General features: G+C 45.1%; 1 protein-coding gene across 1 annotated transcript in view; it reads right to left on the reverse strand.

The window, feature by feature from the left end:
- The window catches only part of GALK2 (galactokinase 2), a 320319-nt gene that overhangs the window by 235367 nt on the left and 71555 nt on the right, over positions 1-13397 (reverse strand). The window contains exon 4 of the mRNA XM_082254041.1: positions 7508-7598. Coding sequence (XP_082110167.1) covers positions 7508-7598 — 91 coding nt within the window. The remainder of the gene's footprint in view (positions 1-7507; positions 7599-13397) is intronic.

Below are 13397 nucleotides of genomic sequence, written 5' to 3' on the forward strand. Positions count from 1 at the left end.
GCACTGCTGAGGTGTTATGGAATCCCAGGTTGCTTTGATAGTGGCCTTTAGCTTATCTACATTGTTGGGTCTGGTGTCTCTCATCTTCCTCTTGACAATACACCACAGATTCTCTATGGGGTTTAGGTCAGGCGAGTTTTCTGGCCAATCAAACACCTCGATAACATGATCATTAAACCAGGTATTGGTACTTTTGGCAGTGTGGGCAGGTGCCAAGTTCCAGCTGGAAAATGAAATCAGCATCTCCATAAAGCTGATCAGCAGAGGGAAGCATGAAGTGCTCTAGAATTTTCTGGTAGAGGGCTGCGCTGACTTTGGACTTGATAAAACACAGTGGACCAAAACCAGCAGATGACATGGCTCCCCAAATCATCACTGATGGTGGAAACTTCACACTGAACCTCATGCAACTTGGATTCTGTGCCTCTCCACTCTTCCTCCAGACTCTGGGACCTTGATTGCAAAATTTACTTTAATCCAAAAAAGAGGACTTTGAACCATTGAGCAACAGTCTAGTCCTTTTTTCTCATTAGCCCAGGTAGGAGGCGTCTGATGTTGTCTCTGATTCAGGAGTGGCTGGACACAAGGACTGTGACAGTTGTATCCCATGTCCTGGATACGTCTGTCTGTGGTGGCTCTTGAAGCACCGACACCAGCCGTAGTCCACTCCTTGTGAATCTCCTCCAAATTCTTGAATGGCCTTTTTTCTTCACAATCCTCTCAAGGCTGTGGGTTATCCCTTTTGCTTTTGCACCCTTTTTCTACCACACTTTTTCCTTCCACTTCAACTTTCCATTATCATGCTTAGATACAGCACTCTGTGAACAGCCAGCTTATTTAGCACCTTTTGTGACTTACCCTCCTAGTGGAGGGTGTCAATGACTGTCTTCTAGACAATTGTCAAGTCAGCAGTCTTCTCCATGATTGTGTAACCTACTGAACAAGGCTGAGAGACCATTTAAAAGCTCAGGAAACCTTTACAGGTGTTTTGAGTTGATTAGTCGACAATACTGAAGTTTTTCACAATATCCTAATTTTCTGAGATACTGAATTGTGGGTTTTCCCTAGCTGTAAGCCATAATCATCAGAATTAAAAGAAAGAAGTGCTTGAAATATATTACTCTGTGTGTAATGAATCTATATAATATATAAGTTTCACTTTTTAAGTTGAATCACTGAATAAATTAACTTATTGATGATATTCTATTCACGCATATACTCAAAGATTTAGCCTAGGTTCAAACATATGCAGTGTGGGAAACGCAGCGATCCCTGTGCGTTTCCTGCACCGCATTATAGCCGCACTGTTTGTGATCAGCTGCAGGTGTCAATACAAAGTGAACGACAACCCAAACGCATAGCCAACGCAGTGAGGTTTGCCTGCACCGGATCGCATGGTACAAAACGGCCATGCAATCCAGCTCCAAAAAGGGTGCCTGCACTTCTTTGGTGTGATGCACTGTAATTCGCACCGCAAAGAATGCGGGGATTTTATAGTTTGAGGGTGGACTTATCCTTTAATGCAGAGAACGCATTAAGGTAAAAAAAACTTTTACTTTTACAACCACTTCAAATGAGTCCATAGGACACTCTTGCTCTGTTTTATTAATGCACAAGCTTTGAGCTACATCATGTGTTTATACTGATCCGACACAAAGTCATACGACTTCTGATTCGACTTTGCCCTGTGACTTCATGTCAAAACTTCAATACGACTTCAATGGATGGGATCCAACTTTGATCTGATCATACTAGGCCCCTTGAGTCTGGTATGGATTTTGAAGGGAAATCCTCACGCCAAAATTTTTTTTTAAAAACGGCGTGGGTTGTCCTCTGAAATCCATGCAAGACCCTTATCTGAGCATGCAGCCAAGCAGGTCAGAAAAGAGGGGGGACAAGTGGTGGGTGCTTTGGGGCAGGGGATCTCTTCCCAACAACCCTGGGGGGTGGTTGTGGGGATCTGTGGGCAGGGGGCTTATAAGAATCTGGAAGCCCCCCTAAAAAGGGGGCTCACAGATCCTGGCCCCCCATCCCCCCCATGTGAATGAGCTGTCACACAAGGGGCGGGTCTCATGGTGACTTCACCGGATGGGCACGCCCCATGGCTATATAAGAACTGGCAGACATCGGAGGTGGCACAATGGTGGTAACAAGTGTCGGAGGAGGATGGGGTCGGCAGCAGAGATCACAGCGGCGGCAAAGAACACAGCAGCAGAGGGAGAAGACCAGAGGAAGGACACATCGGTGAAAGAAAGAAGCCACATTGGAGCTACAATGGGGGACATTCTTCACTTTTAATAAAGGACTGATCAAAAACCATCTCTTGTTTTTATTTACATTACACTGCTTTTTTGGGGGTGGATAGGGGTACAATATACTCCATGCTCAATCACTTGGGGGGACCGGGATCTGGGGCCCCCTTTAAAAGGGGGCTTCCAAATTCCGCTAAACCCCCTGCCTGCAGACCCCCACAACCACCACCCGGTTTGTTGGACAGAGCCCCCCCTGCCCCAAAGCACCCGCCCTCCATGTTGAGGGCATGTGACCTGGTATGGTCCAGGAGGAGGGGGGGCACACGCTCACCCCCTCCCCTTTCCTGACCTGCCGGGCTGCATGCTTGGATAAGGGTCTGGTATGGATTTGAGGGGACCCAACGCTGTTTCTTTTTTTTGTTTTTTTGGCTTAGGGTTTCCCCTCAAAATCCATACCAGATCGAGGGGTCTGCTATGGTCTTGGGGGGGGCGTTTTTTTTTTTAAACTTTGGGGTGGGCTTCCCCTTTAAGATCCTCAGAGCATAAGTTGCATGCCACAAGTCGGATGATGATCCCAACTTCCATTTATATCAATGGGCTGAAATCGTGCCCAAGTCGGACCAACGTAGTGCAGGAGACATTTTCAAAAAGTCAGACCAGTTAAGATGGCTCTAATAGGGAACCACTGATTTTGACATGTTATTTGTGCTCTGGAAGTCAAAGCACATGTCGGACCAGTGTAAACCGGCCCTTAAGGAGGAAAAATCTGCCCCCAGGAAAGCTTGCTCTCAGTTTACTATATATGTTTAATAGTTGCTTTGAGTTAGCTACCCCAACACTGTGGCTTTACGTGTATGTTTTTTTTCAGTAAAAACAGATTTAAAACGTTATAAAAAAAAAACTCAAAACTAAAAGAGCAAATAATTAATATCTCACTATAGTGCAAACAGTGTTACATATTGGTGGTTCCATAATCCAGGCTTATGATTTCCTTATACACAATGCTAAACAAATTCAAGAAAGTGTTTTATGTAGATAGTAACCTCTGTCACCCCTCGGACGGCCTGTCTTCATGATGCAACATCACACTGTACATAGTTTGGGGGTTGAACAACATCATTTCAAGAAGCCATTCTGAGGCAAAATTTAGTCATATCACTTATAAAATAATGGATATCAATGCGTTCCTTTAATTCACCAACTTTCTGTTTGCATATATTCTTCTTTTTCAAATCAAAATTTTACATTCTATTAACAACTATTTGTAAAACTTTTCTCAAATATTGCAGTAGCAGACAGCATCCAACATAAAAGTAGCCATAAAAGGAAAATTTTAATGGTGTGGAGTGAATTTGATTTTACCTGCTGTTCTAAAGTTTATTTTTTCTAAATTTGACACTGTGTTTTTTGTTTTGTTTTTTGTTTTTTTTACTACAGCCGTGGCCAAAAGTTTTGAGAATGACACAAATATCAATTTTTACAAAGTCTGCTGCCTCCGTTTTTATGATGGCAATTCGCATATACTCCAGAATGTAAGGAAGAATGATCAAATGAATTGCAATTAATTGCAAAGTCCCTCTTTGCCATGAAAATGAACTTTTAAAAAGTTAATTTTCATTGCCATGAAAATGAACTTTTTAAATGAACTTAAAAACATTTCCGCTACATTTGTGAGGAAGGCTTCAGGGCGCTCAAGAAAATCCAGCAAGCGCCAGAACCATTTCCTACAGTTGATTCTGCTGCTGGATCGGGGCTTGTTTAGGGAATGGCAGCAGGCAGGTGTGAGTACATCTACACGCACAGTGAGGAGAGGACTTTTGGAGGATGGCCTGGTGTCAAGAAGGGCAGCAAAGAAGCCACTTCTCTAGAGGTAAAACATCAGGGACAGACTGATATTCTGCAAAACGCACAGGGATTGGACTGCTGAGGACTGGGGTAAAGTCATTTTCTGGGATGAATCTCCTTTTGGATTGTTTGGGGCATCCGGAAAAAACCTTGTCCGGAGAAGAAAAGGTGAGCACTGCCATCAGTCCTGTGTCACGCCAACAGTAAAGCATCCAGAGACCATTCATGTGTTCAGTTGCTTCTCAGCCAAGAGAGTGGGCTCACTCATTTTGCCTAAGAACACAGCCATAAATAAAGAAATATCCTCCGAGAGCAACTTCTCCCAACCATCCAAGAACAGTTTGGTGAGGAACAATTCCTTTTCCAGCATGATGGAGCACCTTGCCATGAGGCAAAAGTGATAACTAAGTGGCTTAGGTAACAAACCATCAAAATTTTGGGTCCATGGCCAAGAAACTCCCCAGATCTTAACCTCATTGAGAACTTGTGGTCAGTCCTCAAGAGGCGAGTGAACAAAAAAAATAAAACCCCACAAATTCTGACAAACTCCAAGCATTGATCATTCAAGAATGGGCTGCCATCAGTCAGGATGTGGCCCAGAAGTTGAATGACAGCATGCCAGGGCGAATTGCAGAGGTGTTGAAAAAGAAGGATCGACACTGCAAATATTGACTCATTGCATAAACTTCATGTAATTGTCAATAAAAGCCTTTGACAATTATGAAATGCTTGTAATCATACTTCAGTATACCATAGTAACATCTGACAAAAAGGATCTAAAAACACTGAAACAGCAGACTTTGTGAAAATTAATATTTGTGTCATTCTCAAAACTTTGGCCATGGCTTTACATGTATATAATCTTTGTATTACAAATCAACCTTGTATGCATAACAAAGGCTTTCCAGAGCACCATTGGCTAGCTAAAAACACAGCAGTAGCAGTCGCCTGGCTTTGACAGACAAACTTCGAACTGAGCTGCCTGATAAATGATAAAGCAAGAAGCTGTGTATGAACATCATTTTTTCACCTTGAGCTACTGGAGGTCTGTAAAGAAAGAAGCTTTTTTTTTTTTTTTCAGCAGACTTTAAATAAAGGAAAAATTGAAAATGAACAGAGCACCATCTGCTGGGTATAATCATACAAAGTATTCAAATACAGCATTACCTAACAAACAAAAATAAAACATTTACTCTTTTTATTTCTAAACAGAATACAACAGAAAAAGTACGCAACCTGCTATACACTCCCTTTAGAGCACTTTCACACTGGTTCACTTCAAAACTGCCAGTAAAACAGCTATGCATTAAAGCAACATTATTGCAGCCCTTTTGCAGCATTAGCAGTGTGGTTTTTAAAGGACATGTGACTCAAAAACTGCACCAAAATCGCTTAGTGGGGGGGGGGGGGGGTGGGGGTGTTTTTGAGGTTCTTTTGAGGCAGTTCTCATTCAATGCAATGGGGAGGAGCGTTTTTGGTGCGTTTTTTTTAACTCCCCAAACATGCTCCAAAGATGCTGCAAGGATTTGTTTCACCACAATGGAAGCGCATCACCCCAGTGTGAACTCATTCATGGATTTTAAAGGGAAGCATTTTTCTTGAGTGTTTCAAGCGCTTTTTCTTTTTAACCCAAAAGTGCTTGAAAAACTCCTGAGTGTGAAAGGGCCCTTAAGACTTCCTAAGGGCTCTTTCACACAAGCTTTCCGTATGTCTGCAAATCATCCTATTTTTTTGCGGATGATTTGTGGACATAATGTAAGTCTATGGCATTGCGGATGTCAGCGAAATACCATCCGCTGACATCCGATTTCCTTCCTTTCAGTTCTGTTCCGTTTTTTGGAACGGAACAGAACCCTATTTTTCTTCCGTTCAAAAAACGGAAAGGAAGGAAAATCGGATGTCAGCGGTGTCATCCGCTGACATCCGCAATGCCCATAGACTTACATTAGGTCCGCATATCATCCGCAAACGGATGGGATGATATGTGAACACACGGAGCGGATGACAGAAATGTCATCCGCTCCGTGAAAAAAAAAAAAAAAAAAGGACCGCAGCGGAGCTCTCACACGGAGCGGCCGTGTGAAAGAGCCCTAAGGCTGCTTTCACACTGATCCGCTGCAAAAATGTAGGGATTTTGCCACAATTTCACCGCGTCTGCGGAGTGGCTTTTAACCTCCCTGGCTGTATTCCCGAGCGTGGCTCGGGGTTAACTTTCAGTACCAAAAGCGGTAACCCCGAGCCACACTCGGGATTACCCCAGTTGAGTAACAACCTTGCCGGCGATCCCCTGCCATCCTCCCCGGCATCCTCACAGTCTCTCCCCACTCTGTGCACGGCCGATTGCCGGCACTTGCCTTTCAATGCCCTCCCTGCGAGCGTTGCGAAGCAGGGGGGTGGAACCGTCGGCAAATTCAAAAGTGTAAATACACCAAATGACAATGACATCATGCCATTTCACCACAGGATTGGTCCTAGTGACTTTTCCAGTGCCCTCCCTGTGCTTTTCTAGTGCTTTGTGCCTGGAAAATTGAGAACAACCATGGCGTCCAAAAAGGGTTCTTTTTGCACAAAAGCGCTTTTAGACGAACTGGAAAACAGCGACAGGTAAAAGCGCTTTTGTGCAAAAAGAACACTTTTTGGACGCCATGGTCATTCTCGATTTTCCAGGCACAAAGAACTGGAAAAGCACAGGCAGGGCACTGGAAAAGTCACCAGGTGCAATCCTGTGGTGAAATGGCATGATACAATGTAATCAGTTAGGATCACAACTTTGTATCATGTCATTTAGTGTATTACCATTTTTGAATTTGCAGCCGGTTTCACCCCCCTGCGTCGCAGCGCTCGCAGGGAAGGGAACCGGAGGACAGGTGCGGGCATCGGCTGGGAGGACAGCAGAAGAAAGGCGGGGGATCGCAGGGGAAGGTGAGTTTTTAAATATAAAACAACAGATTTCCATGCAAAAGAATGTACCGCTTTTAGCACAGAAAACCTGACATAATCAGACTGCCAGGGAGGTTAAAGGTGACTTTCTGGAGCCGTCCCAGCGGGGAGAAGTCAGTGATTATTGCTAGTGGGTATAGTAGCCACTAGCGATAATCGCAACAGAATTCTGGTACATTCAGCCTGCCCTGAACCAGCTGAGATTCGAACAGTCTATGGCCGGCCTAACTACAGTGTTTCCCTTTTGGGGTTAAGGGTTGCATACTTTGAATAATCTGCAATGTAAATTGTCCTCCTATAGCCATTATTGAACACATAGGGGAAGAGCTGATCAGACTGAAAAGAATGTACACAAACAAAGCAAATAGAAGAAACAAGAGGGAAAGAAACCAAATACCCAAAAAATATGAATGTACAATAAATCTGTTTCAAAAAGAAATGTAATCATTGAAAATTCTTATAATATTTACCTGGATTCCTTTTAGTCCACAAAGAAAGTAATTATGCCACAAAGGTTTAGTCTTATCAATCTGTATATCATGCAACGCCACAGAAACGTCCCTGTAAGCACAAGAATGTATCAGAATAAGAAATGGATGCGCCGATGGCTCTTTGCTGCCACATGCTGGCCAAACAAAAACACAAGAGTTGAATATTCTTTTGTAATGAAATATTGAAGGTTAAGGACTTTTGTATTGGTAAAACTAAAATAAAGCAAAGATAAGCACCATGGAAATATAGGTGAGTCTGAAATGGCTTCTTGAGGAAAGAGGAGCGTCTAATTTAATTAGGACCCGTTCACACTTTTGTAGCTTGTAGCTTGAAGCTCAACCAATTCTGGACCGGAAGGATTTGCCCCCTTAATGGCCATTTTTTGCGATTTGGCACTGCGTTACTTTAACGGACAATTGCTCGTTGTACCTAAATAAAATTGATGTCCTTTTTTTCCCACAAATAGAGCTTTCTTTTGGTGGTATTTGATCACCTCTGCAATTTGTATTTTTTGCGCTATAAACAAAAAAGAGCGACAATTCTGAAAAAAAAACAATATTTTTCACATTCTGCTATATAACATTCCCCCCAAAAAAGAATTAAAAAATCCAATTTCTCCATCATTGTAGGCCAATTTGTTTTCTGCTACATATTTTTGGTAAAAAAAAATTGCAATGAGCATATTTTGATTGGTTTGCGCAAAAGTTATTTCGTCTTCTAACTACAGGAAAGATTTATGTCATTTTATTTTATTTTTTTATTTTTTTACTAGTAATGGTGGCGATCTGCGATTTTTAGCGGGACTTTGACATTGCAAAGGACAGATTGGACCCCTAACTGACATTTTTGACACTTTTGTGAGGAACAGTGACATTACTACAGTAATCAGTGCTAAAAATATGCACTGTTACTGTAATAATGACACTGGCAGGGAAGGGGTTAACCTAGTGGGTGATCAAGGGGTTAAATGTGTACCTAGGGGCGTAATTCTAACTGTATGGGGGTTGGGCTTTTGAAATGATCATAGAGACCTGTGATCCTACATAGAAGGATCACAGGGGCTCTGTGATCATTCCAGGGAGAAGAACGGTCAGCTGTGTTTACAACAGCTGCCTGTCCTTCTCTCTCAGCGGGCAACGATCGCAGGTAGCTGGCAGCAATCGGAGCCGCCTACCCCGTGCATCGGAGTCCCCGCTGCCGAGTGGGGGCGGGAGCACGCCGGCGGCGGCACGCACTTGCCCCCTAGCTGCAGGCGCGTGACCTACGTAGGGCTACATTGGTTCTTCAAGAGGGCCAGCCTGCCGCAGTATATATGCGGTGGGCAGTCCAAAAGAGGTTAGAAACGCTCAACAAGCACAAACCTATTGTTTTCAGTCGCGTTTGTTCACATCCGAGCGTCATGTCACTTGTAGCAAAACTTGTCGCTCAAAAAAGTACAAGCTACTTTTCAGGCAGAATTAAATGTTTTTGTCCCCATAAACTTCAATGGGCATGCCTAAAAAGTGCGACATGAGCTCTTTTCGAGCATTTTTCCAAGCATTCATTTTCTGTTCTCCGCCCCTTTTTTAGCAGGACTCCATACCTTTTAGGTTGAAAAGCTGCAAACACGTACAATTCTGCTCCAAAAAAACACTTGAGCTGCATGCAGGCAATCTACTGAAGTAAATGAGTACATGGGTGCAGCAGCCAGTCAAAGTGTGACAGGCGTGCAGGAACAGGTGTGCAGCCCCTGCATACAGACATTGTGCATTCGGGGATGTGCACCTGCTTCTGTGCCCCTGTCAGATTTGAGCAGACAGCGGTTTCTCTGCAGCCATGGTGTCTGAATTTACTTCTGTAGGCTGCCTGCACATAGCTCACAGATGCAGGTACAAAAACAAACGCATTCAAGCAGTATGGGTGCCAGTGCCCATGTGAATGAGGCTTAAATGGTGATGATCATGATGATGCTAAATTTATATTAATAAAAATATTAATACTAAATATTAATCACAGTGACCTGTTTAACCACATTCCAACCGCCCCATAGCAGATTTACTGCTACAGGGCGACCGCGCTGTGCAGAATCACGTATATACACATGATTATTCACTTCCAGGTAGGGAGCGTGCCGATTATTGGGAAAACGCACAGGATGGAGCTCTGCCTATGTAGACAAGGCAGAGCTCCATTCTGACAGGGGGAAAGTGATGGAAATCCATCACTTCCCTTAGTAAAAGGGAATTGTAGGGGTGTACTCACTTTTGTTGCCAGCGGTTTAGACATTAATGGCTGTGTGTTGAGTTATTTTGAGAGGACAGCAAATATATACTGTTATACAAGCTGTACACTCACTACTTTACATTGTAGCAAAGTATAATTTCTTCAGTGTTGTCACATGAAAAGATATAATAAAATATTTACAAAAATGTGAGGGGTGTACTCACTTTTGTGAGATACGGTATATGTCATCATTTGTAGACGCAATAATTTTTGCGCAAACCAATCAATATACACTTATTGGAATTTGTTTTTACCGAAGACATGTAGCAAAGTACATTTTGGTCTAAATTTATGAAGAAATTTGATTTTTATTTTTATTGGATATGTTTAAGGCCTCGTGCAAATTGGAAGTTTTTGCTGTTTTTGGTGCCAGGTGTTTTTTTACAGTCATTAAACTCCCCAGCATGTTATACTATGTGACCATGCACACATAGGCTGTTATCAGCAGTTTTTGGCGGGGGTGTTTTCTGGCTGGAAAAAAAAACAGAACTGGTGGGTTTTGAAAGGAGTTTTTCAGCTGTAAAAATGCTTTAACTTTTGCAACAAAAAAAAAGCTAAAAAAACGCTTAAAAAAGGCTACTGCAAAAACACTGGAAAACTCACTCTACAGCTACAGCTTTCTACAGTTAATGCTGTTTTTTTTTTGTTTTTTTTATAACGTCACGTGTGCATTAGGCCTTATAGCAGAAAGTAACAAATATTTTTTTTTTTTCAAAACTTTGTTTTATAGCGCAAAAAATAAAAAAAACAGAGGTGATCAAATACAACCCCCCAGTGTGTGAGGCAGCAGCAGCAGCTGCAAGCAAGGCAGGGAAGAGAGAGCCGTGTGAACCAATAACAGCGGCGATGACAAGGACCTGACAGGACCTGACTGGGGACGTAAGGTAACAACTGATCAGCTGGTGGGGTGACTAAAAGCACAACACTACTATCACCGCGACTGACCGCTCTGCGACCGACTGACCGCTCTGCGACTGACTGACCGCTCTGCGACTGACTGACCGCTCTGCGATGGACTGACCGCTCTGCGACTGACTGCTCTGCGACTGACTGACCGCTCTGCGACCGACTGACTCTGCGACCGACTGACTGCTCTGCGACCGACTGACCGCTCTGCGACTGACTGACCGCTCTGCGACGGACTGACCGCTCTGCGACTGACTGCTCTGCGACCGACTGACCGCTCTACGACCGCTCTGCGACCGACTGACCGATCTGCGACTGACTGACTCTGCGACCGACTGACTGCTCTGTGACCGACTGACCGCTCTGCGACCGACTGACCGCTCTGCGACCGATTGACCGCTCTGCGACCGACTGACCGCTCTGCGACCGACTGACTCTGCGACCGACTGACTGCTCTGTGACCGACTGACTGCTCTGTGACCGACTGACTGCTCTGCGACTGACTGACCGCTCTGCGACTGACTGACCGCTCTGCGACGGACTGACCGCTCTGCGACTGACTGCTCTGCGACCGACTGACCGCTCTACGACCGCTCTGCGACCGACTGACTCTGCGACCGACTGACTGCTCTGTGACCGACTGATCGCTCTGCGACCGACTGACCGCTCCGCGACCGACTGACCGCTCTGCGACTGATTGACCGCTCTGCGACTGTCTGACTGTGCTCTGCGACTGACTGACTGTGTTCTGTGACCGACCGACTGGTGAAGATCTTTGGACGGGTGAGTATCCTTGCGACTGGTGAGTATCTTTGTGACTGGTGAGTATCTGCGACTGGTGAGTATCTGCGACTGGTGAGTATCAGCGACTGGTGAGTATCAGCGACTGGTGAGTATCAGCGACTGGTGAGTATCTGCGACTAGTGAGTATCTCTGCGACTGGTGAGTATCTCTGCGACTGGTGATTATCTTTGCGACTGGTGAGTATCTGCGACTGGTGAGTATCTGCGACTGGTGAGTATCTCTGCGACTGGTGAGTATCATGCGACTGGTGAGTATCTTGCGTCTAGTGAGTATCTTGCGACTGGTGAGTATCTTTGCGTCTGAGGTATCTTTGCGACTGGTAAGTAAGTGAGTGTTGTGCAACTGAGTGTCAAGTGAGTGAAGCGGAGTACCAGAGGGTGAGAAGGTAGAGTTAGGAAGCCAGGAAATAGCCACATAGGATAGACTTAAATTACTGAATCCCCATTAGATTAGATAGTAGGTACAATGCCCGGCGGGAGTGGAGATGCGACTCGGTGTACATCTTGTAATATGTATGCGTTCCTCAGACATGTGATCGAGGGCGAATATGTATGCGCAAAATGTAAGCACGTTGCTTCCCTGGAAGCTCAGGTCCTGAATCTAGGGAAGCAGCTGGCAACACTGAGACGAATGTCCATACCGGAGGAGAGCCAGGATTGTACCAGTCAGGTGCAGGCAGGGGTCTGCACAGAGGTGGGCGGAGTATTGGAGGTGCAGGCATCAGAGCAGTTTAGAGGGGTGACAGTTAGGAGGGGTAGAAGGGAACAAGGCAAGGAGGCTGATCCTGGGCTGGAGCACCCCAATAGATACGCCCCGTTGTGTGATGATGGGGAAACCAGTCAGGGACCAGCATTGCTGGAGCAGAGCGACGCCCCTAGCTGCCAGGGGAAGAACTCCTCCAGTAAGGCCGGGAGAAAGGGAAAGGAAAGACAGGTGCTGGTGGTAGGGGACTCAATTATTAGAAGGACAGATAGTGTAATCTGTGACAAAGACCGTGTGTGCCGAACAGTCTGCTGTTTGCCGGGCGCTCGGGTTCGGCACATCGCGGATCGGGTGGACAGATTATTGGGTGGGGCTGGGGAAGACCCAGCTGTCATGGTACACGTGGGTACCAATGACATAGGCAGAGGAAGACGGAGAGTCCTAAATGATTTCAGGGACTTAGGCGCTAAGTTGAGGACTAGGACCTCCAAGGTAGTATTTTCCGAAATACTACCTGAACCTCGAGCCACACCAGAGAGGCAGCAGGAGATTAGGGAAGTTAACGAGTGGCTGAGGAGCTGGTGTAGTAAGGAGGGTTTCGGGTTCCTGGAGAACTGGGCTGACTTCTCAGTCGGTCACCGGCTCTTTGGTAGGGACGGATTGCACCTAAATGGGGTGGGTGCAGCCGTACTGGGTGCAAGGATGGCCAAAAAGTTAGAGGGGCTTTTAAACTAGGGAATGGGGGGGGGGGGTACAGATGTAGAATTAGACAGTGGAAAGCAAGTTTCAGAGGGCAGAAATGGGGGCATTAGCGGTAGGGTGTTCGGAGCTCCTATACCCAGGGTGGGTATGGGGAAAAATCAAGAGAGCAGCCTAAAAACATCAAATGAGGATAAATGTAACCGATCAAAATTAAGAGGTTTGTATACCAATGCCAGAAGCCTGGCCAACAAGATGGGAGAGCTGGAGCTGCTGATGTTTGAAGAGGACTTAGATTTTGTGGGGATAACTGAGACTTGGTTTGACAGCTCTCATGATTGGATGGCGACCATTCAGGGGTATTCCCTTTATCGCAGAGATAGAGAAGGTAAAAAGGGGGGAGGGGTATGTCTGTATATTAAGAACAGAATACAGGTAAATATGAGGGATGATATTAATAATGGAGCTATGGATGAGGCAGAATCCCTATGGGTA

This window comes from Pelophylax lessonae, assembly GCF_965119305.1.
Source record: "Pelophylax lessonae genome assembly, chromosome: 4".
Classification (NCBI taxonomy): Eukaryota; Metazoa; Chordata; class Amphibia; order Anura; family Ranidae; genus Pelophylax; species Pelophylax lessonae.